General features: G+C 37.4%; 1 protein-coding gene across 7 annotated transcripts in view; it reads left to right on the top strand.

Moving 5' to 3' along the window:
* SOS2 (SOS Ras/Rho guanine nucleotide exchange factor 2) overlaps window positions 1-25,767 on the top strand; it is a 73,885-nt gene that overhangs the window by 1,265 nt on the left and 46,853 nt on the right. For 4 of the 7 annotated variants that reach the window (XM_023546148.2, XM_064292445.1, XM_023546147.2 and 1 more), the window contains exons 2-4: window positions 20,161-20,286; window positions 22,706-22,837; window positions 23,969-24,133. In XM_023546148.2, the coding sequence (XP_023401916.1) occupies window positions 20,161-20,286; window positions 22,706-22,837; window positions 23,969-24,133 (423 nt within the window). Of the gene's footprint in view, window positions 1-20,160; window positions 20,287-22,705; window positions 22,838-23,968; window positions 24,134-25,767 lie in introns of those variants that run through there. The other 3 variants (XM_064292446.1, XM_064292444.1, XM_023546149.2) reach the window with 2 other exon arrangements.

The raw sequence follows: 25,767 nt of genomic DNA, 5'->3' as shown, positions 1-25,767 counted from the left end.
TATTTTCATAATTCTTACAAGGAGGTGTTGCCTCTCTTGGGGCAGGCGCCAAGTCATGGTATTTTAAAGAACTTGGTGGACGTGACGAGGGGCATCTAGATAGTTATGATTTCACTGATGTGCCAGGTGCTAAAGTATTAACTTCCTTTCATGTACAGACTATGTAATTCTACAAGGAGAGGGAAAGAAATGGAAAGTATTCTGACTGGTGAGAACGAACCCTGGCCTGAATTAAAAGCAAAGGGGGAAATGGTTATGCAGTAATTGCCTTCCACCCCACTGAAGTGTGAGTGCTGTTATCAGGCCTGTATTGTTGGCAGTGTGATGCAGGTGTCTATCCACTAGTTTCTTCTCATAGCAAATGCTACTTGAGCTTGAGCGTGCGATGCACAACTTATTCTATAGGTAACTTTAATGATTCTTCATGAACGGATATAGATTTATTTCTTCAGGTTAAGATGAAAACAAAGCCCTGACTGGCGTTCAGCCACAGTCCATTCATTGCCTTGGGACTTGTTGCTTTGCATTTGTGTGTTGTGCTTGTTTTCCTGGAACTCAGGTGCCTTGTAGATACTGTATTGCTTTAATCCACAGTTCTGGTATATATCCTTTGTTTAGAATAAATAAATACATGTAAGAAAATTTGGTCTCGACATAAGTTTTTGAAAAGCAATTTCTTTTAATTTATTAACTTACTAAAAAAAGAAATTTTTTTTTTTTTACTTACTCATATTACAAAATTGAGGTGCATTGCCATGGAAAACTTTTCATATTTTTGAAAATTTTTGGTGAAAGTAAATGGGATTATGTAATTTTGTGGTATATGGAACGTTGTAAAATGTAGATTTGTAGTGCCTGACAAGAGTTGTAGCCCTTAAGGAGCTCAAGACTTACTCTTTGTTACATGTGTTCGTTTCTGGTATCTATTTGTCAACCATGTTTTTGTACAATGAGAATTTCTTCCATTTCTACGGAGGGTCTGTCTTCACATTCAAAGCATTCAGAACTTGGTTTCCTTCCTTCAGCTGACCAGATACAGAGACTGCTAGAATTAGACTGTAATATTTCCCTCTTCCAGTTGGTGTTGTCATTGAACATGGTATATACTCTAGCTTCATCCATTCATTTAACATTTATGGAACACATTTTAGGTACTTTGCACTGCACTAAGTCCTAGGAATACAAAGATGAATGAAAACAAAAACCCTGTTCTGAAGGAGTTTACAGTTTAGATAAAAAATTCTTTTTAAGTTTTGGTTTTTGTAAATAAGATAACAGTTCTGACCTCACAGTTCTGTAAGGGATTTTTTTTATGTGTATGAAAGCAGCAGTGTCGTTTATTGTCAGATTAGTCCACTTGGCCATCTTAGTGGAACCTCAAAAACTTTTAAAATGTAATTTTCAGAAAATAAAATCATGTCGTACAAAATGATTTATGCAATTGATGTCACTAAGTTGTACATTTGAAAAATGTTAAATTGGCAGATGTTGTGTTACGTGTTTTTTACAACAATAGAAAGGAAGATAAAATCACGGCTCATGCAAATATAAAGGAACATTTATGTATAATTTTTATAGCTCATTATTTAATAAGGAAACTAGTAATAAGATGTTAAAACCACTTTAAATGAAAATGTGAAGAGCTAGCTATTTATAGACAATTTAGTAAAGGAATATTAAGATTGTTGGGTTAAATACAAAATTAGTTTAAATCCTACAAGACTATAAATTGTAACTTTTGGGTTATCTTTTCCATGGGACAGAAATTATTTGCATCTGTACCAGACAGAAATCTATAAACTAATTTTATAGATTTGTAAAATATCCCAGTCAGTAGAAAATAATCAAAGATGCAGACACATCACTGTACTGAAGAATATCTAGTAATCTCCTTTCCTTATTTTCAAGTTTCAGCTAATTTTTATGAAAAAATATATGTGTATATATTTGTCAAGGCCACCATTGTCAGCATGGAAAATGCAAGGGATTTTTTTTAACCATCTGCAGTGCAGCGGATCACTTTTATATGGCCTTTCTCACTATAGTCTTGTAACTTCCGTCAAATGATTGGGTGGGAGTATGCAAATAAGGTATTGTTGCCCCCTAGGGGATTGGATAGCATGCTAATAATACAAATAAAATAGATGGCATCCTTGTGGGGGTGGGGCCATGCAAATAAAGTGTATGGAAGCCTAATGAGGGGATTGATCAGTTTTGACATCCCCCTTGGCTTAAAATGAGCCATCTCGGGCAGAAAGGGAGGACCTCACTACCACCAAGAAGAAGAGCTAGGAGAAGAGTGCATCCTTTGGACCTGGGGTTCCTGCAGTGAGGGCCTCCTAGTCCTGGGCAGGACGCAGAGGGAACTCTCACACAAGAGATGGGGAGAGGCAGTGGGAGAAAGCGGCAGCAGCAGAACCAGCAGACCGGTGTGAGATGGTGCAGTGGGCTACCCAGTTACGGAGCAAGGTGGTTACAATGGGCATGCCAACCCAGAGAGCTGAGCACCTTCTGGCAGGAGGCTTCCTGGCAGAATGGGGTGCCTTTGGACACTTGTAGGTGGAGCTTGGCTTGCTGACCCATAGTGTGAGAGAGCTGAGTGCCTTTGGACCAAGGCTTGCTGTTGGAGTGGTGCCTATGGGCACTTAGTGGTAGAGCTAAAGAGCTTTATAACACTTGCCCGATAGGGTGGTAGGGCAGGGGCCCAGCCAAGGGGCCTAGGGCCAGAGAGAGGCCTGCCTGCAGGCACATCTAAGAATTGTATCCTGAATTGTAACCGGTTACTTTCCTAGTGGAGCCCTGGTCTCATAGTGGTTAGGAACTCCGCTGTTAAACAAAGTGTCGGCAGTTTGAATCCACCATCCGCTACTTGGAAACTCTGTGGGGAAGCTCTACTCTGTCCTCCAGGGTAGCTGTGAGTTGGAATTGACTTGATGACTTTTTTTTTTTTACTTCCATAATAAACCCCGTAACTTTAAGTACTGTTTGTGAGTTCTGTGTGGCCATTGCAATTAATTATTGAACCCATCAAAAAGTAGAGTGCTGTGGGAGAGACAGCTGGTGTCAGAATTGGTAACAACAAAAAAAAAGGTTAGAAAGCGAAGGCATGTCTGACCTCTGCCTCATAGGAATCAGCCTTGGGCTGTTGATCTTGATTCTCCTTCCCCCTTGTGAAGTTAGAAGAGGTAAGATGCCTCCACTAAGCAATTGTTATGGGAATTAAATATTCATTTCACTATGGAGAAGCACAAACATTGAAAAATAAATTTGTGGGAAAAAAATTTTGGAAATAGAAATGTAGTGTTCTTTAACTTTTAAAACAAAATCTCACCCAGAGCATTAAAGTATATCCAGAACTACAAAGGGTAAAGAAGAATGAAGTGACAATACTAATGGATAATACGTGGATTGTTAACATTACTGCTAAATTATGTATCTTCCTAAAAGAGCCAGAAACATAAATGCCTTCACCACTACTCCCCAAGAACATTGAAGCTATCATATTACTTGAGGGGTGGGGAGGGGAAGAACATGGGATATTTGTAAATGCGGTTTATTACCTGTGTATTTGAAATACTTTTGGTACTTGTGCATGTGCTATTTGATAAATTAGTGTATGGTAAGCGTTTTACACATGGCAAACATGCTTTAAAATAATCTTATCAGGTTTTTTAGTCTCTGATATTTCTGTTGGGGTTACCTTTTCTGTAAGGTGTTCTTCACCAGGCTAGCCATAGAAAAGAAAATGTCTGTGTTGTCTTACCATCTGTAGTTACAAATGCTATGGATAGCTGAACTGGAAAGAATTAGTTCAATTACTTTGATCTTGAGTTTAATTTTATTCAGGTTAAATACTGCCACCCTCCCCAGCCCAGTTATCACAATTTGATTTTAGATATTTAACATACAAGAAGTATGGGAGAATGTGTTAATTAATGTCCGTCTGGGTTCCATAAGCAGTTAAGCACTAAACTATTAGCTGGATTACTAGCTGAGAGTTTGGCAGTTTGAACCCGCCCGGAGATGCCTTGGGAGACAGGTGTGGTGATCTGCTTCTGAAAGGTCACAGCCTTGAAAACACTATGGAACAGTTCTACTCTGCACACATGGGGTTGCCATGCGTTGGAATTGACTTGATGGCAACTAACAATAACATGGCAAAAAAAAGAGGGTAGGGATTTTTGTGTGTGTGTATGCTTTAAATGTATAGGGATTTTAATTCAAAGATGTTTTTGTGTAATCTGAAAGACTCTAGTGTTTGCCTTTGTACCAACATCTCTTATGGCTTTGTTTAATAAGATTGCACTGAAACGTTCCTGGGGCCCACAAGAAAAGTATAGGGTACTTTGAGAAAATGAAATTGGTGTTACTGACCTATTGGAGAGCCAAGAAAGGCTTCTTCAAGGATGTAACACTTGTGTTGAGTTCTGAAGGGTATATTCAAATATTTATTGAGTACCTCCTGTGTGTCAGGCACTGTTTTTGATGCTGAGGATGTAGCAACGCCTTCCCCTCCCCGGCTGCCCTACCCCAAAGCTTACTTTCTAAGTGGATGTTGGCCAGAGGCCTGGGAGAGACAGACAATAAAGCAGTAAACAATTATCTGAAAGGTCAGTACGAATTAACAAAACAAAGAAAAGTGGAGAAAGGATTTGAGGCAACGGGAAAGGTAGGAGCATGGCTTGTTTTCAAGGACTAAGAAAAGGAGATGACGCTGTTGGTGGTAGACTGTAGGTAGACGAAGTTAAAGTCCCTTTTCAAGAACAGTGGGAACCCACGTAGGATTATTTATGCAATAAAGTAACTAGATTAACTTGATGAGAGTTGCTTTTTGAAAAGATCACTCCAAGTAAATTCAGAAATTAATAATGGATCTTATGATTTTTGTGACATGAAATGATTAAGGCCTGTTCTGGATTTCCTAAAGCCACTGAATATAACAGTAGAACTCCAGGGAGTCATTTGAAATTATTCCAAACTAATAGTGACCCCAAACTGACCCAAGGGGTTTCAGCCAAAACTGGATGAGCGTTAGGAATGCATTTTAACTTGCTGCATTTGGCTCCCTGTCAACCATGCTTAGTAGCCTTTTTCTGTTTTCAGTTTAATTTTGGTCTGGTATATTTGGAGCAATAACATTCCATTAAAGTGTTTTATGCTAAGTATTCAAAGCATTACCTGTATTACCACTTGACGTAAATCAGATATACGTCTTTTATATTAACCATGGCCTTTCTTTCAAGGGAGCAGTAGTTTGATTATATCCTCTGTTAGCCTGCATATTTGAATCCGCGAGGAATTTTAATGGAACTAATGGATTTAGCATTATCTCATGTAGTCATGTTAAAAATTAACAACCTAAAATTCTTTTCTTCTTTTTACATATGAACGTGATAGTAAGTAGGAAGTTTTTCGAAATATGTAAAATGCTATATACTTCACATTTTAGTGCGTAGAGATGCAGCAACTCAATGAAAACAACGTTAAGATCTAGATATGAGTACTAATCTTAGCTCTGCCAAGCGATGTTTTCTGTACCCCAGTTTTCTTCATTAAATCAACCAGTAAACTCAAATACGGTCTTTTACTTACATAGCACTTTGTAGTTCTTTCCTAATCAACCCGTTAGCAGCATTTGACAATTGATTTCTTTCACCTTCTTGAGATCCTTTCCTTATTTGGCTCCCAGGACACCAGACTCTACACTGGTTTTCTCCTTCTCTAGCTGTTCCCTCTAGGTCTCCTTTGTTGATTCCTCGTCATCTCCCTGACTCTACCATCTTTACCTCCCCAGAGGTTAACCCATTTAAACCCACTGCTGTCAAGTTGATTCCGACTCATAGCGACCCTAGTCCTACTTATAGCGACCCTATAGGACAGAGTAGAACTGCCCCGCAGAAATTTCCAAGGACCACCTGGTAGATTTGACCTGCCGACCTTTTGGTTAGCAGCTGTAGCTCTTAACTACTGTGCCACCAGGGTTTCCCCCAGAGCTTAAGTCTTTGGAATTCTATTTCTATTTATGTTAATTCCCTTGGAGATCTCATCCAGCCTCATTGCTTCCCATATTATCTATATCTGATGATTTTCAAGTTTATCTCTCTTCTTGCCCCCACGTCTGTTTGTCGTATTGTGGGGGCTTGTGTGTTGCTGTGATATTGTGATATATGTGAATGCCACTGGTATTCAAATACCAGCAGGGCCACCCATGGTGGACAAGTTTCAGCTGAGCTTCCAGAATAAGGCAGACAAGGAAGAAGGACCTGACAGTCTACTTCTGAAAAGATTTAGCCAGTGAAAACCTTGTGAATAACAGCGGGACATTGTTCGATATAGTACCGGAAGATGAGCCCCTCAGGTTGGAAGGCACTCAAAAGACGACTGGGGAAGAACTGCCTCCTCAAAGCAGAGTTAACCTTAATGACATGGATGGAGTCGAGCTTTCGGAACCTTCGGTGGTACCGAAAGAAGAAGTCCATGCTGCCCTGAAGGCATTGGCAAAAAACAAGTCTCCAGGAATTCATGGAATACCAATCGAGATGTTTCAACAAACAGATGCAGCGCTGGAAGTACTCATCTATGCTAAGAAATTTGAAAGACGGCTACCTGGCCAACCAACTGGAAGAGATCTGTATTTATGCCTATTTCCAAGAAAGGTTATCCCACTTAATGGGGAAATTATCCAACAATATCATTAATATCATATGCAAGGAAAATTTTGCTGAAGATCATTCAAAAGTGGCTACAGCAGCGTATCAACAGGAAACTGCCAGAAATTCAAGCCAGATTCATAAGAGGACACAGAACCAGGGATATCATTGCTGATGTCAGATGGATCCTGGCTAAACTCAGAGAATACCAGAAAGATGTTTACCTGTGTTTTATTGACTATGCAAAGGCATTTGACTGTGTGGATCATAACAAATTATGGATAACATTGAGAAGAATGGGAATTCAGAACACTTAATTGTGCTCATGAGGAACCTGTACATAGATGAAGAGGCAATCGTTTGAACAGAACAAGGGAATGCTGTGTGGCTTAAAGTCAGGAAAGGTGTGTGTCAGGGTTGTATCCTTTCACCATACCTGTTCAGTCTGTATGCTGAGCGGATAATCTGAGAAGCTGGACTGTATGAAGAACAGGGCATCAAGATTGGAGGAAGATTTCTTAACAACCCGTGTTATGCAGATAACACAACCTTGCTTGCTGAAAGTGAAGAGGACTTGAAGCATTTACTGATGAAGATAAAAGACCACAGCCTTCAGTAGGATTGCACCACAACATAAAACAAAAATCCTTACAACTGGACCAATGAGCAATATCATGATAAATGGGAAAAAGATTGAAGTAGTCAAGGATTTCTTTTTACTTGGATCCATAATGAACACCTATGGAAGGAGCAGTCAGGAAATCAGAAGACATATTGCATTGGGCAGATCAGCTGCAGAAGACTTCTTTAAAGTGTTGAAAAGCAAAGATGTCACCTTGAAGGTTAAGATGCACCTGACCCAAGCCATGGTGTTTCCAGTCGCCTCCTATGCATGTGAAAGCTGAATGATGAATAAAAAAGACCGAAGAAGAATTGACATCTTTGAATCATGGTGTTGCAGAAGAATATTGAATATACCACGGACTGCCAAAAGAACGAACAAATCTGTCTTGGAAGAAGAACAACCAGGACGTTCCTTGGAAGCAAGGATGGCGAGACTACTTCTCACATACTTTGGACATGTTGTCAGGAGAGATTGATCCCTGGAGAAGGCCATCATGCTTGGTATAGTAGAGAGTCAATGAAAAAGAGGAAGACCCTCAAGGAGATGGATTGACACAGTGGCTGCAACAATGGGCTCAAGCATAACAACAATTGTGAGGATGGCGCAGGGTTGGGCAGCGTTCGTTTTGTTGTATACAGGGTCGGTATGAGTTGGAAGTGACTTGGTGGCACCTAACAACAATCATTTACTCATTTACTACTACCCCTTGTGTGCAGTGCTCCAGCCCCACGCTGGTTTCCTTGTTCCTACAACACATAGACATATTTTAGCTTCAGGGCTTTTGCATTTGTTGTTTCTTCTGCCTGAAATACCCTTCCCTCAGATAATCACATGGCTGGCCCTTTTACCTCCTTTTAGGTCTTTGTTCAAACTTCATTTTCTCTGAGAAGCCTTTCCTTGCAGCCTTTCTAAAACTGTTTCATCCCCTACTTCTTACACATTTCCATGTAGATGTTCACAGATATCTAAACTCAGCATAACCCAGATCAAGCTTATCTTCTCCCATAAACCAGCATCTCCAGTGTGAATGGTATATGCATTTCTCAAGCCAGAAACCTGGGAGCTTTCTCTCTCTCTCTCACCAGGCTCATATCTAATCCACATGGAGTCGTCTTGATTCTTTCTCCTAAATCAGTAGTTTTTCTAACTTTTTTGCTCATGTATCCCCAAAAGAATATATAAGAATTTGTACATTTTAATATTAATAATCTGAAATATTTCATCTTAAATTCACATAGTTGCAGAGAATATAATTTTATATGTGTTATAAATACTACTGTTTTAAAGTAAATCAGTTTCATCAGTCTTTTAAGTGTATGCAATGGAATGTAAATACTGCACCATAATTATTTGATACCCACCATCATCCTTTTAAAATATATGTGACAGTGCTTCTTTAACAGTTGGAGATACTACATTGCTCTTTTTTCTCTGTGAACTTAAATTTTCATTCTACTTTCCTCATATATTTATTTGCAACAACAAAGAAGTCTATATTTGAAATAAAAATTTTTCTTTTCTCTGTTTTAGGTTAGGTTTATGACCAAATAGGGAGCCCTGGTGGTGTAGTGGTTAAGTGCTATAGCTACTAACCAAAAAGGTCAGCAGTTCAAATCCACCAGCTGCTCCTTGGAAACCCTTTGGGGGCAGTTCTACTCTGTCCTCTAGGATAGCTATGAGTTGGAATTGACTCAGTGACAGTGGAATTGTTTTTTTGTTCATGACCAAATAGGTTTAAAACCTTTCTTCTGGTTTGACTTATTAGTAGAACATAGTTGATCAAAGCAATGTAAATGTCATAAATTTTGAAAAATACTTTGTAACCATAAAATTTTACTGAATATGCATTTCTCAGTGATATCACTGTGGCTGTTGCTGTTATTTTTAAATTAGTTCATATTTTATGGGTGGATATTACTTACTGCTAGAATGAGACATTGTCTTACTGGAGTGAGTCAAGATACAGCATTAATTCTATTCCTATTCTCCATTTTTATAGATTTAAGCACTGAGAACCCTTGTTAACATAAATAGAAGGAAAATTTAAAGTAATGAAACTCAATTTCTTTTATATCTTTCAAGTTATATGCTAAAAATTATGTAGTGATTTATCATCAAAAATATTTGTAATGATCTAAAAGCAATTCACTTAGGTTTTACTTTAATTTTGTTAAAAGCAAGAAGTTGGAGATCACTTAACTCACGAAATGATTTGTTTCCTGGTCTTCAGAGTCATTCCTGTATTAATTTTCTAGCTTTGCCAGGCCTTATCAAATGACTAATAATTACAATTGTTACTTTTTCACTTGGGGTACTTTGTTTAATACAGTATACCTGGGAAAGATTGGAAACAAAGAAACAGTATTGATTTCAGTACTCCTTATCCAAGACAATATTTACGGGTAAAATACATTTTATCTTATTATTTAAATATATTTTCATTGAAATCTTGGAGCTACAGATCCAACTCATTGTATTAGTCTGCTATTGCTGCATAATAAATTACCACAAACTTAATGGACTAATATAATACTCATTTCTCATCTCACGGTTTCTGTAGGTCAGAAGTCCAGGCATGACTTAGCTGTGTTCACTGCTCAGGGTCTTACAGGCTGAAATCAAGGTGTTAGCTAGGGCTGTAGTCTGATCCTGAGGCTTGGGGTTTTTTGGCAGAATTCAGTTCCCTTCGGTTGCAGGACTGAGGGCCTTAGCTCCTAGAGGCCACCCACCATTCCCTACCACCTGACCTTCTTCACATCCTATCAGTTTGCCTTTGCATGGGCTATAAGAGTGCATCTGCTGCTGCTGGTTTTTTATTTTTTGTTGTGCTTTAGATGAAGGTTTACAGAGCAAATTAGTTTCTCATTAAACAATTAATACACGTATTGTTTTGTGACATTGGTTGCCAACACTGCAACATGTCAACACACTCCCCTTCTCGACCTTGTGTTCCCCATTGCCAGCTTTCCTGTCCCCTCCTGCTTTCTTGTTCTTGCCTCTGGGTTGGTGTGCCCGTTTAGTCTCATTTTGTTTTATGGGCCTGTCTAATCTTTGGCTGAGGAGTGAACCTCAGGAGTGACTTCATTGTTGAGTTAAAAGGGTGTCTGGGGGCCATACTCTTGGGGTTTCTCTAGCCTCTGTCAGACCAGTAAGTCTGGTCTTTTTTTGTGAGTTAGAATTTTGTTCTACATTTTTCTCCAGCTCTGTCCAGAGCCCTGTATTGTGATCCCTGTCAGAGCAGTCAGTGGTGGTAGCTGGACACCATCTAGTTGTGCTGGACTCAGCCTGATGGAGGCTGTGGTAGTTGTGGTCCACTAGTCCTTTGGACTAATCTTTCCCTTCTGTCTTTGGTTCTCTTCATTCTCCCTTGTTCCAGATGGGATGGCAGCTCTGCTGCTGCTTTTTTTTTTTTGCACACTTCTAGACCCTCTTAAAGGGCTCACCTGTTTAGGTGGGACCTATTTTTATTTAGGATAATTTCCCTTTTGATTAACTGAATGTCAGTTGATTAAGAACCTTAATCACCTTTGCCATATACAGTAACCTAATCACAAGAGTGATAGCCCATAATATTCACAGGTACCAGTAACACTCAAGGGGAAAGGACACTACAGAGGGTAGAAATGTTGCGGCCATTTTAGAATTCTGCCTACCACATTCATACATTTTATGGAAAATTCCACCATATTAAAACCTAATTGGTAAGTAAGGTCAATTTTCTTTTTAAATTTTTATTGTGCTTTAAAAGAAAGTTTACAAACCAAGTCAGTCTCTCATACAAAAATTTATATACACCTTGCTATATACTCCTAGCTGCTCTCCCTCTAATGAGACAGCACACTTCTTCCTTCCACTCTCTATTTTCGTGTCCATTCGGCCAGCTTCTGACCCCGTCTGCCCTCTCATCTCCTCTCCAGACAGGAGCTACCCACATAGTCTCATGTGTCTACCTGATCCAAGAAGCTCACTCTTCACCAGTATCATTTTCTATCCCATAGTTCAGTCCAATCCCTGTCTGAAGAGTTGGTTTTGGGAATAGTTCCTGTCTTGGGTTAACAGAAGGTCTGGGGACCATGACCTCTGGGGTACTTCTAGTCTCAGTCGGACCATTAAGTCTGGTCTTTTTACAAGAATTTGAGATCTGCATCCCACTGCTCTCCTGCTCCCTCAGGGGTTCTCTGTTGTGTTTCCTGTCAGGGCAGTCATAGGTTGTAGCTGGGCACCGTCTAGTTCTTCTGGTCTCAGGCTGATGTAGTCTCTGGATTATGTGGCCCTTTCTGTCTCTTGGGCTCATAATTAGGTAACGTCAATTTTCATTGTCAAGCCAGCCAGCCAGCCTAATAATATTTATCTTCTATATGCACACCCATGTTTATTGCAGCACTGTTTAAAATAGCAAAAAGATAGAAGCAATCAAGGTGCCCATGAATGGATGAATGGATAAACAAATTATGGTATAGTCACACAATGGAATACTACACATTGATAAAGAACAATGATGAATCTGTGAAACATTTCATAACATGCAGGAATCTGGAAGGCATTATGCTGAGTGAAATTAGTCAATTGCAAAAGGACAAGTATTGTATAAGACCACTATTATAAGAACTCAAGAAATAGTTTAAACAGAGAAGAAAATATTCTTTGATGGTTACGAGAGGGAGGAGGGAGGGAGGATGGGAGAGGGGTGTTCACTAATTAGATAGTAGATAACAACTACTACTTTAGGTGATGGGAAGGATGACACACAATACAGGTGAGGTCAGCACAACTGGACTAAACCAAAAGCAAAGAAGTCCAGAATAAATTGAATGCTTCGAAGTCCAGCATAGCAGGGGTGGGGTCTGGGGACTATGGTTTCAGGGGACATCTAAGTCAATTGGCATAATAAAATCTATTGAGAAAACATTCTGCATCCCACCTTGGAGAGAAGCGTCTGGGGTCTTAAACACTAGCAAGCGGCCATCTAAGATGCATCAATTGGTTTCAACCCACCTGGATCAAAGGAGAATGAAGAACACCAAGGACACAATGTAATTAAGAACCCAAGAGACAGAAAGGGCCACATAAAACAGAGACTAACATGAGCTTGAGACCAGAAGAGCTAGATGGTGCCCGGCTACAACCGATGACTGCCCTGACAGGGAACAAAACAGAGAACCCCTGAGGGAGCAGGAGAGCAGTGGGATGCAGACCCCAAATTCTCATAAAAAGAACAGATTGAATGGTCTGACTAAGACTAGAAGGACCCCAGTGGTTATGGCCCCCAGACCTTCTGTTGGCCCAGGACAGGAACCATTCCCAAAGCCAACTCTTCAGACAGGAATTGGACTGGACAATGGGTTGGAGAGGGATGCTGGGGAGGAGTGAGCTTCTTGGTATCAGGTGGACACTTAAGACTATGTTGGCATCTTCTGCCTGGAGGGGAGATGAGAGGTAGAGGGGGTTAGAAGCTGGTGAAATGGACACGAAAAGAGAGAGTGGATGGAGGGAGCGGGCTGTCTCATTAGGGGGAGAGCAATTGGGAGTATGTAGCAAGGTGTATTTAAGTTTTTGTGTGAGAGACTGACTTGATTTGTAAACTTTCACTTAAAGCACAATAAAAATTAAAAAAAATTTTATCTTCTGTCAGACAAGGTCTGACTTAATTTTCAATTCAAATGAATATGTTAGTACATGTCACATGACAACCATCTCACTTGAATTCAGTAAGATAGAAAGGTAAGAGTGTGGAAGTGGGCTTTTAATTTTTCTCCTGAATGAAATAATGTTGCCTTTAGTGTTCCTTAAAAATGCTTTCTTTTCTTTGTTCTCATGGGTCTTTCCCCCCAGGAGGATGTATTCTTTGACAGTAGGCCAGGGAATGGAAGAGGAAAGGTACTTAAGTGAAAAATATTTATAACTGTCCTTTTGTTTAGTGTCCTAGAATTTATTTTGATACATCCCAGGGCAAAATCCCATAGTGAGATTTAGGATGAGTAAGAGAGCTTCCTTTCTATGGTAAAGTAGGAGGATGCCAGCTGTGAGAGGGGAGGTAGGAGAGGAGAACCTGCGTTACTCCTTGAGTGCAGGCACCTTCTCAGGCAGGTCTTTAGGAAAGAGTGCATGTGGTAGTTTTGGTAGTATCTTGAAGGACATGGGGATTTTTGGCCCAGGGATCCCTAAACTTTAACAAAGCAAATTTATTAATAGCAATCTTTTCCCTGCCTACGAGGGCAAGGGGGAAGTCAGTATTAAATTTTTAAAAACCCATGAGTTTTTTTAATCTTTAGTGCCAACTGCAGTTTATTTGCCAGTGAGTACTGGGAGATTATAAAATAAATGAACGAGAGATGTAGAGGCTTTAAAGGAAAAGTACTCATATTTTATATACATTTTTTCTTTTCTCACAAACATGTGCCCATAGTTGTGATTTTAAGTTTTGTATTTATAGTCATTTTTACTAATATTGTTCCAACTTACCCTGATGAAATATAAGTGTCTTAATGTTTCATATTCTGCCAGAGCACTGTGACTTCCAAGTGCCCTGCTGCTGAAACAAGTTGGGAACCATTAAACTAACCTACCTGTAGTTTATTGGTTTAACAGGCTAATCACCCACCTGTGTGGTAAAATGCTTACAGATCATATGCCTTTCATTCCATTATTTTATTCCAGTCAAGGAAAATTTTGATGACAAAAATTTTAGATTCAACTAATAATCTTTGTTACATATTTTGATTATTTTATGGTAAGCCCTCATCTACTATTAAACTAAGTAAAATGAGATCCCTGGCCTGTATTTACCTGTGCTTTAAGTAAGCCTACATTGAAAACCTATCAGCAAAGCAGGTAATTAAGAGCCCTGAATCTAAGTGAGAAGTGAATAATAATTGATAATGGGAATAGAGGAACGTAGAGTGGGAATCCCCGCGTTTATAATGTTATGTGGTATAACTTAGTCTCCAGGTACATATCCAGTGAGCTAAAAACAAATTTCATGGAGCTCTTAACTTTTCTCAGTCTCCAGATGATTTCATTGAGACCAAGACATCTATTTGCTGCCATGTATCTTCTTATTTAATAAGCATTTATTGAGTTTTTTCTTTATGTAAGGCTTACGTTGTGGTTTCAGTTGTGTTTCCCAGAAAGATAAGTTGAAGCCCTAACCCCCAGTTCCTATGAATATGACCTAATTTAGAAATAGGGTCTTTGCAGATGTAATTAGTTAATAGGAGATCATACTGGAGTAGGGTGGACCGTAATCCACTATGACTGATATCATAAGAAGAGGAGAAGAGACACAGACACAGGAGGGAAGATAGCTATGTAAAGCTAGAAGCAGAGATTGCTTAGGGCTACCAGAAGCAGGAAGGCCTTGCCCTAGAGCCTCCAGAGAGAGGTTGGACCTTGCCAACACCCTCAACTTGGACTTGTAGCCTCCAGGACTGAGAGAATAAATTTCTGTTTTGTGGTAGTTTGTTATGGCAGCCCAAGGGCACTAATACAAGCATGGTACTAGGTTACCTGTGCACTAGGAATAAAATATAAGACATGGTTCCTGACCTTACTGAGTTTATTAAGTACACAAATGTGGTTTTGATTCTTAATTATATACCCTGATCAGAAAAAATGCTACTTTAGAGTATTATATTTTTTGTATTACTTTTTAACAGCTGTATTGAAGGATAATTGTCATACATTAAACTGTACATATTTAAAGTATACAATTTGATATTTTGATGTATATACACACTGGTGAAACAATTACAGTAAAGATGGTGAGCGTATCCTTCACACTTGTAAGTTTCCTCTTGACTCTTTGTAATCCTCCCATCCCCATCCCTCCTTCCAAAGCAACCACTGATCTACTTTCCATCACTATAGATTGCATTTTCTAGAGTTTTATATTAATGGGCTCATACAATATATGTTTTTTTGTCTGCCTTTTTTCACTCACATAATTATTTTGAGATTCATCCATATTGTTGCATTTATCAGTAGTTATTCCTTTTTATTGCTTAGTAATATTCTGTTGTGTGGCTACACCACAATTTGTTTATCCATTCACCTGTTGATATACATTTGAGTTTTCAATTCTTGGCTATTAGAAATAAAGCTGCTGTAAACATTCATGTATAAGTCTTTGTATGGCCATATATTTCCTTTCTGCTTGGGTAAATAACTAGGAGTGGAATAGCTGGATCAGATAGTAGGTGTATGTTTAACTTCTTAAGAAGTCATCAAATTGTCTTCCAGAGTGATTGTACAGCTTTATATTTCCACCAGCAGTGTAGGAGAGTTCCAGTTTCTCTTGTCAGCATTTCGCATTTAATTTAGCTATTCTAATACGTGTGGGAGCCCTGGTCGCACAGTGGTTAAGAATTCTGCAGCTAATCAAAAGATCGGCAGTTTAAATCCACCAGCCACTCCTTGGAAATCCTATGGGACAGTTCTGCTCCATCCTTTAGGGTCGCTATGAGTCTGAATCGACTCAGTGGCAACAGGTTTTCGGTTTTAATGTGTGTGTGAAGTCCCTGGGTGGTGCAGAGACCTAACGAGCTAGGTTGCTAACTGAAAGGTTGGAGATTCGAGTCCACTCAGAGGCCCCTCGGAAGAAAGGTCTGGCTATCTACTTCCAGAAAATCAGCCATTGAAAACTGTGGAGCACCGTTCTTCTCTCACACACATGGGTTCACATGAGTTGGAGTCTACTAAATGGCAACTGGTTTAATAGGTATGTCATGGTATCTCTTAGTTTTTTTTAGTACATATATTGTTTTATGACATTGGTTAACAACCCCACAACATGTCAGCACTTTCCCTTCTCAATGCTAGGTTCCGTGTTACCAGCTTTCCTGTCCCCTCCTGCCTTCTAGTCCTTGCCCCAGGGCTGGTGTGCCCCTTTAGTCTTGTTTTGTTTCATGGGTCTGTCCAGTCTTTGGCTGAAGAGTGAACCTCAGGAGTGACTTCATTACTGAGCCGATAGAGTGTCTGGGGGCCATACTCAGGGTTTCTCCAGTCTATCAGGCCAGCAAGTCTGGTCTTTCTTTTTGAGTTAGAATTTTGTTCTACATTTTTCTCCAGCTCTGTTTGGGACCCTCTATTGTGATCCCTCTCAGAGCAGTCAGTGGTGGTAGCTGGGTACCATCTAGTTGTACTGGACTCAGTCTGGTGGAGGCCATGGTAGATGTGATCCATTAGTCCTTTGGACTAATCTTTCCCTTGAATCTTTAGTTGTTTTCATTCTTCCTTGCTCCTGAAGCAGTGAGACTATAGAGTATTCTGTGTGGCCGCTCACAGGCTTTTAAGATCCCAGACGCTACCCACCATGGTGGAATGAAGAACATTGCCTTTATAAACCATGTTACGCCAATTGAGCTAGATGTTCCCCGAGACCACGGTCCCTACAGCCCTCAGCCAGGCAATTTGATCCCTCAGGGAGTTTGGATGTGTCTATGGAGCTTCTATGACCTTGGCTTGTACAAGTTGTGCTGGTTTCCCCAGTATTATGTCCTGTCTTACCCTTCGCCAAAGTTACCACTTACTGTTGTCTGTTTAATGTTTTTCCATCCCTACCCCTCCCCTACCTCATAACCATCAAGGATTGTTTCTTTTTGTGTGTAAACCTTTTCATGAGTTTTTACAGTAGTGGTCTCATATGATATTTGTCCTTTTGTGATTGACTTACAGTTCACTCATCATAATGCCCTCCAGATTCATCCTGTTACGAGATGCTTCACAGATTCATCGTTGTTCTTTATCGTTGCTTAATACTCCGTCGTGTGCATGTACCACAGTTTGTTGATCAGTTCATCTGTTGATGGGCATCTAGGTTGTTTCCATCTTTTTGCTATTGTGAACAGTGCTACAGTGAACATGGGTGTGCATATGTCTATTCGTATGACGACTTTAATTTCTCTAGGATACATTCCTAGGAGTGGGATTGCTGGATCATACGGTATTTCTGTTTCTTTCTAAGGGAGCATCATATTGTTTTCCAAAATGGTTGTATCATTTTGCATTCCCACCAGCAGTGCGTAAAAGTTCCAATCTCCCCATGGTCTCTTCAACATTTATTTCCTGTTTTTCTGATTGATGCCAGTAATGCCAGGGTGAGATGGTATCTCATTGTGGTTTTGATTTGCATTTCTCTAATGGCTGATGATCGCTAGCATTTCCTCATGTGTCTTTTGGCCACTTGAATGTCTTCTGTGGTGAACTGTCTGTTCATTTGCCCATTTTTTTATTGCTGTAGAGGTGTTGGATTTTCTTATAGATTTTAGAGATTAGACCTTTGTCTGATTTGTAATAGCCAAAAATTTTTTCCTAGTCCGTAGGTTCTCTTTTTATTCTCTTGGTGAAGTCTTTTGATGACCGTGTTTAATTTTTAGAAGATTCCAGTTATCTAGCTTATCTTCTGGAGTTTGTATGTTGTTGGTTGTGGTTTGTATACTGTTAATGCTGTGTATTAGGGCCTCTAGTGTTGATCCCATTTTTCCTCCTATGAACTTTCACTTTGTAGTTTTGATTTGTCTTTCCCTAATGAGTAATGTTGTTGAGCATTTTTATGTTCTTATTTTCCATCTGTATATCTTTGATGAATTGTCTGTTCAGATCTTTTGCTCATTTTTGGTTGAGTTGCTTGTTTTCTTATTCTTGCATTTTAAAACTTCTTTATATGTCTGGTTACAAGTCCTTTATCAGATGTATATTCTGCAGTGGGTTGTTTTTTTATTCTGCAAAGATTGTCTTCCAGACTGCAGCTTATCTTTTCATTCTGTTAATAGTGTCTTTTAAAGAGCAGAGTTTTAAATTTTCATGAACTTCATTTTTTCTTTATGGACTGTGCCTTCATTGTTATAACTAAGAAATCTTTGCTTAATGCAGAGTTAGAAATGTTTTCTTCTAATTTTTTTGTTTTAGAAGTTTTATAGTTTTAGGTTCTACATTTAGATCTATGATTCATTTTGAGTTAATTTTTTGTATATGGTGAGATAATTTTTGTATAATTTTGTATATGTTACATTTGTTTTTTTTGCATATGGATATCCAGTTGTTTCACCACTGTGTGCTGAAAACGCTATCCTTTCTCCATTGCATTGCCTTTGCACCTTTATTAAAAATCAGTTGTTCATATATGTGTGGGCTTATATCTGGATTTTCTCTTCTGTTTCACTGATATATTTGCTTATCTTCCTACCAGTACTACACTATTTTGATTATCATAACTTTATAGAAATTCTTGAAATCAAGTAGTGTTAGCCCTTCGATTTTGTTCTTTTTCAGAGCTGTTTTGGTTGTTTTAGGGCATTTGCATTTCCATAAGAATTTTAGATCCAGTTTATCAATTTCTACAAAAAAGTCTGCTAGAATTTTGTTTGGGATTGTATTGAATGTATAGGTCAATTTTAGAGGAATTGACATCTTAACGATTTTGAGTCTTCCGACCCATAGATAAGATTTACCTCTTAATTTATTCAGGTCTGCTTTAATTCCTCTCAGCAGTAGTTTGTAGTATTAGTGTGTATCTTTAGAATGAATTTTTTTTTCTTTTGAAATTGAATTTTAACTCCTTCATAATGAAAAATCTTCAGTATTCTTATTTGGTGTTTTAGACATTTGCATGCTTGCAAAAATCCTTGGCAGTGTAGTGGAGAATTTGGCATAAACATATGTTAATCAGACTGTGTAACCAAAGACTTTTATTTCTTAGTTGTACCAGAAACTTGAATGAGTTGATTGAACAAATGCAGTAGCAAAGATTTTTTGATTATGAAGATAGAGGACTGAAAAACATAAATTAGGAAATAATATTTCTGTAACTTGTCAAATCTGGTGTTTATCAGCATAAACAATAATCTAAAGCTTGAACACTTATGTGTGTCTGTACGCGGATCTATAATATGACGGTTCTATTTGCAGTGTATGTGTAAGGAAATATCTTTTGGCAATTTGAAGATAAGGTGTAACAAAAATACAGGTCTGACTTTGTTAATCTACTCTTAAAGACTGAAGATTATTTTAATTGCTCTTTTTCTGACTAATCTTTCAGAAAAATATGATAGGTGAGTTTGTTCTGATGTGGCAATTTTGTCAACTGTTAAGGTGGTAAGATAGTAAATACTGTGGAAATGCCAAGTATGATTATCTTTTATTGTCATCTTGATATCCTATTAGAGTATTTATGGGTGGGATTTTAACCTTTTATATTTGTTTTTATGACTGCTTTCATATATGAAATTAATTTAGGAAGTTTGGCATAAGAAACTTTGCTCAATGTTAAAATCTCTTTTTAGGTTATTTACCAAAATCATAATGACGGAAAAAAAAATCTCTACCAATTAGACATTATCCTAATTCTCATGCACAATCATTTTCACTCAGTAGTTTTTAATACTTTAACCTCAGCTTTTATGAAGACTATTACAAGAAACATGAAGTCCACTGTTATATTTCCAATACAAATGTTTATTTTAAGAAAATCTTTTTTTATTCCATTGATGTGATAGAAATGTATACAAACCCATTGCCATCGAGTTGACTCCGACTCATAGCAACCCTATAGGACAGAGTGGAACTGTTTCATGGGGTTTCCAAGGAGCGCCTGGTGGATTTGAACTGCTGCTCTTTGGTTTAGCACCCATAGCTTTTAACCACTGTGCCACCAGGGTTTCCTTTCAAAGGGTGGGAGTTCCAAAAAAGTTTAAGACCCATTGTTCTGTGGGTTAAGAAAAGTTTACAAAGACCAACAAATACAATTTTTATTCTCCAGTTTTGTATTTTATGTCTGCATTCTCGTAACAATTATATTAAAATATTATTGATTATGTATAAAATTCTCTTTAGTTTTTTTTTAGTACATGTTATTTTGCCAGTACTTTAACTAAAACTTTATTTTTAAAGGTTCAGGAGCAAGTACATCCCAATCTCTCAGCTAATGAAGAGTCTCTCTATTATATTGAAGACCTGATTTTTCAACTGCTTAATAAATTATGCATGGCCCAACCAAGGACAGTTCAAGATGTGGAGGTAAAAATTATTTTGTTATTTTAAAAAGTCCCTGAACCACTATTCAAATTAATTTTTATATCTAAATCTGTGTCATTCTAAAATTATTATGTAAACAAAAACTTAAATTATGTGTGATATATTTTATATGTATATGTGTGTATATATTTATAACATTTGATATTTTGGCAGTTCAATGGCAGAAAGGAAAGTTTTCAAGCAAAAAGAGTGCTAGAGCTGGATAAGTTTATGGAAAAAAATAAATCTTGGAACCTATCTCACACCACACACAAAAACTAATTTGAGATGGATCACAGCCTTAAATATAAAAGCTAAATCTAAAATTTCTACAAGAAAACATAGGGGGATGTCTTCATGACCACCTGGGATTAGGCAAAGTTTTAGGGAAAATTCAAAACACAAAACCTATTAAAGAATAAAATAGACAAGAAAATAAAAAGGTGTCAGTCACAGACTAGCAGCAGATGTTCACAATACATACTCCTGACAAAGGACCTGTGTCCAGAATGTGTTAAAAACTCCTACAAATTAATAACAAAAAGACACCCTCCTCCCCAAAAACAGGCAATGTCTTGAATGAACACTTCACAAAAAGAAGATATACTAATGGCCAATAAGCATATGAAAAGATGCTCAAGCTCCTAAATCATCAAGGAAATAGAAATTAAAACCATAATGAAATAACATTTCATACCCAATAAAAGAACTAAAATTAAAAGATTGACAACAGCAAGTGTTGGTGAGAATGTAGAGCAACTAGGACTGTTATACATTTCTAGTGGGAGTGTAAAATTGTATAACTGCTTTGGAAAATTGTTTGGCAGTTTCTTATAAAATTAAATATATATCTAGCCTATGACCCAGAAATTCTAGTCATTTAACGCAAGAGAAATGAAAATAAACACTCACAGAGACTTATACATGAATGTTAGCAGCTTTATTTTTAATAGCCCAAAATTGAAAACACCCAAATTTCATCAACAAGAGAATGGGTAAACAAATTGTGGTATATTCATAAAATGGGATACTACACAGTAATAAAACGCTCACATGCCCCCAAACTATTGATATATGTAATGACATAACTACAACTCCACGGACATTGTATAGAGCAAAAAAAGCCAGACACAAAAGGGTACATATTGTGTGATTGATTTCTCCTTAAATGTTAAGTTCAGAATCAGCTAAAACCAATGGTGTAGAAATCAGGATGGTGGTTGTCTATGGTGGAGTTCTAATGGAATGGGGTGAGGGGACTTTCCAAGGTGATGGAAATGACCTATATCTTGATGGGCATGGTGGTTACACGGATGTAAGCATATATCAAAATTCACCAAATTGTACACTTAAGATGTGTGCATTTCACTGCACATAAATATTACTGCAATAAAAAAATTATTGTAAACCTTAAAGGATATTTGCTCATTGATTAAAAAAAGATACATATTTGAAGGAATATGTGTGAATTAGTACTCAGATATTTGCTTTGGTTCTGTTACATGGAAGTGTTTCAGAACAACTTTAAAAAATTACTTTTTTGAGGATTGTTTCTGTAATAAGACAGTAACTTCCAGTGTAAAGGAAATCTTAATTTGGAGTAATTCAACTACTAAGATTTTCAGAGACTCTTAGAATTAAAACATTTGTTTCTCTGTTCTGTGGTTTAAGATTTGAACATTAAATATGCTAAAAATATACTTTTCAATAACTAAATGTGCTAAAAGCTGAGAATATAACTTGAAAAATAGGGAACCCTGCTAAATTAGGGTTTGATTGCATTATTAGTAGTCTTCCTTATTCATGCCAATCACTAGTTAAATTTAAGATTAGATGAACCGCAATGGTAACACAAAAGGCTTGGATTGTTTTTGCCAAGAGATGTTTTTCCTTAAGTCATTCTGAGCTCCTCCACCCAGTTGATCCTCCAAGAGGTACATAATATCTGTTCTTCTAAATCCTTCTCTATATTTGAGCATCTAAGATTAATAAAAGGAGAGTGACTGTATAATAATTATTACTAATGAGTTAACAAGTTTGGCTAAGTAAATAATTTTAACCTAAGAAACCTTACTGGTAAATCACTGATACACTATTTCATGTTAGGTTTAACCTCTCCTCTATATTATTATTTTTTCTATATTATTACTTTTTCCAGTTCCATCTTAGTTGTGCATACTCTTAAGCTTTCTTTTACTTTACCTTTCTCTTTACTCACAGGAATTATATGGAAAATCTTTTTGATAGCTGTTTTTTTTTTTCAAACCAAAAAAATAATTTATTGTAAGAATCAGAACATACTATGTCACTATTATCGGCTAGCATTAAGGACAGTGCTAAAGTTTAATTTTATATTAAATTTCCACTTATGAGGACTTCTATAAAAATTCATACTGCAATGGTACTGTTATGATCTGAACAGGAACGAGTTCAAAAGACCTTTCCCCATCCGATTGATAAATGGGCTATTGCTGATGCACAATCTGCCATAGAAAAACGAAAACGAAGAAATCCTCTCTTACTGCCTGTGGACAAAATCCATCCTTCATTAAAGGTAATAACAAAATGAAACATTGGGGAAGTGTTTTATAACAAAGGATACTTGATACATGTAGTATTGGTGTATTTAAGGAGCACTGGTAGCACAGTGATTGAAAGTGCTTGACTGCTAACTAAAAGGTTGGCAGTTTGAAGCCACCAGTGGGTCTGCAGGAGAAAGATATGGCAGTCTGCTTCCATGAAGATTTTAGCTTTGGCAACGGTATAGGGCAGCCCTAGTCTGTCCTGTAGAGTTGCTATTAGACAGAATCAACTTGATGGGAACAGATTTTGATTGGTGTATTTACATAGTATTTATATAGCATTATCTATGTATGTATGTAGGTGTATATGTGTATTCGTATACATACACATGTATACATGTATGTATATATTTCTTAATGTATACACAAAATAAGGATAAATATATTCTGATAAAATCAGGTTGCCTTTCAAATAATATTAAAAGTTCATGATAGTAATAATGTATCTTTGTGGCAACTTCCAATGACTGCTACCTCAGACCGGTTCCATTGTAGTAGACCATGATTCTTAATCCTTTTGTTAAGAAAGTGCATGTAAAAAAACTACTGTGAGTTCAGAACTATTTTAAAATCAATCCATATTTACCATGGATACCTTTAAACACATTTGAAAAGTAAGCTAAGGATATTTAATCTACAGAAAATACTTGATGTACATGGATTTGAAGACCAACATTTGTAGCAAGTTTAAGAACACGCTGTCCTATGCATACATCTTCCCCTGAATAGAAACCACTATAGTTAAGGAATACTGGTTAAAGAAATGTCCGTTTAAGATAGCAGATACCTGTCAAATGGGTTTTGGATAATGTATTATGTTGTTTTCAGTGAAGTTCACCCAAGATTTCTATGTTAGAATCAATTAACTATTTTTGTGTCATATCAAAGGCAGATTTGCTAGATTAGCAGCTGCATTAAAAAAAAAAAAGCCCCTGATGCTGGGACCAGGAGCTCATTTTATATCCTATGGTGTATCCATAAGTTTTGACATTTGATTTATAGAAAGTTCTTTATAAGCAAAAATATTAAGTAGAGATTTTTAAGTATTTAACTGATACTTCACAGTGCCATTGTCTGGAATTAAATGATTTATTTTTCCACAGGAAGTTTTAGGATACAAAGTAGACTACCATGTCTCCTTATATATTGTGGCTGTACTAGAGTATATCTCAGCTGATATTTTGAAACTGGCTGGTAATTATGTTTTTAATATCCGGCATTATGAGATATCTCAGCAGGACATTAAAGTGTCAATGTGTGCAGACAAGGTAAGTGTTAAAAGTTAAGCTTACTTAAATAATAGTAACTAGATGTCAGTTCTGCTGCCACCTTTTTTATACATGATTGTATTAGTAATTTTTATAATTCCTGGTATTGGAAGAAGGAAAAACACTGGCTTTGCAGACAAACCGCAGGGGATGAGGGTGGTGTTATTCAAGGGCAAGTGGGTAGATTGAATGGAGTAGGCAATGAGAAAGAGAAGGGTTTGAGAGTGTGACAGGAGATGAAGCTAAGGAAATAGATTGGAGTCAGTTTGTGAATGGCCTTCAAGGAAATTAGAATTTTTATGCTGAAAATCTGGCATCAATTTTCATATAGGATATGACACACTTGTATTTAGGAACATAATTTTGGAGATGGGACTGGTGGCAGGGTATCAAATTACAAAACTAGCATACCCGTTTAAGAGATGGTGATTGTTTAATAATCTAAAGTGTGGAGTAGAATGGTTGGTTAGAACTGACGAGATTTAAGAAATACTTCTGAGAGTCAACAAGATTTGATGACTGATGTGTTATAGGGGAGAAGGTGGAGAAGCAGTAAGTTTAAGGTAATGACAAGCTTTTTAGTTATGAAGACTACTTGAGAAGATAATGCTGTTATTAGTGGGTGGAACATACATTTATAGGTGTGTTTAGACAGGGAAATATCTAACAAGCCTTGGATAAAACTTGCCTGCAGTCCAGAGAGATGCTGAGACTAGAGATAAACATTCAGGAGTCATTATCATATAGATAGTTGGAAGTCATCCAAGTGGATGAGCTCACATGAGGAGAAAGTATAGCAGATGTTTCATATTAGTGACCTGCTAGAGCATAGGGTCTCCAGGTTTGTTTCTTCGTATTTTTAATTATTTGCCTTTTATTTATGTTTATAAATCCAAAAATTTCACTTAAAAAACCTAGATTCCAGATCTTCTTTGAAAAAAGAAATTCAAAAGGCCTGAGAGAAATTTCCTGGCATTGAACAGTGCCTTTTCTCTTTAGATGACACAGTCCTCACTACTTCTTATTATATTACCATACTTTTGGTATTGTGTGACCAGAAGCCCAAAAAGGGAACCCTGGGGCAGGTAGTAGAGGAGAAAGCACCACTGACAGAATGGTATTTCAGAAGCCTGTGGAAGAGAAAGTTTTAAGAAGTAGAGAATGGTCAGCTGTGTCAAAAATTAGAGAAAACAAGAAGGCTTAAGTAAACCATTCTACTTTGCATTAGGGAAACATTAGTGACAGCAGTTCTAATAGAGTAATGGGCTTAAGAAGTGAATGAAAATACAAAGTTAGAGATAGAAAATATAGCCTTATATCTCTTATTGGGAAGAGAGGACAGTAGCACTTCCGTGTACTTTTATGATCTTGCCTTCCATTCTTTTCCATCTGTTTAAAATAATATTTTATCAGCTAATTTCTTGTTCAGCTATATTAGCTTCTTTACATGTCTTCTCCTTTTCTTGATTATTTAGAAGATCAGGAGGGCAGGGTTGTCTGTTCTGTTCATTACTGTATTTTACCAACATCTGTACCATTTCTGGTGACCAACAGATGTTTTTCAGAATTAATGATTGTTACCATCCCTTATGTTGTCAGAATTTCCTCTCATGTCTCTAAAGTTTTACTTCTTG

The sequence above is a fragment of the Loxodonta africana genome, chromosome 10, assembly GCF_030014295.1.
Source record: "Loxodonta africana isolate mLoxAfr1 chromosome 10, mLoxAfr1.hap2, whole genome shotgun sequence".
NCBI lineage: Eukaryota > Metazoa > Chordata > Mammalia > Proboscidea > Elephantidae > Loxodonta > Loxodonta africana.
The sequence above is the reverse complement of the archived record's forward strand: the minus strand, read 5'-3'. Positions and strand labels throughout refer to the sequence as shown.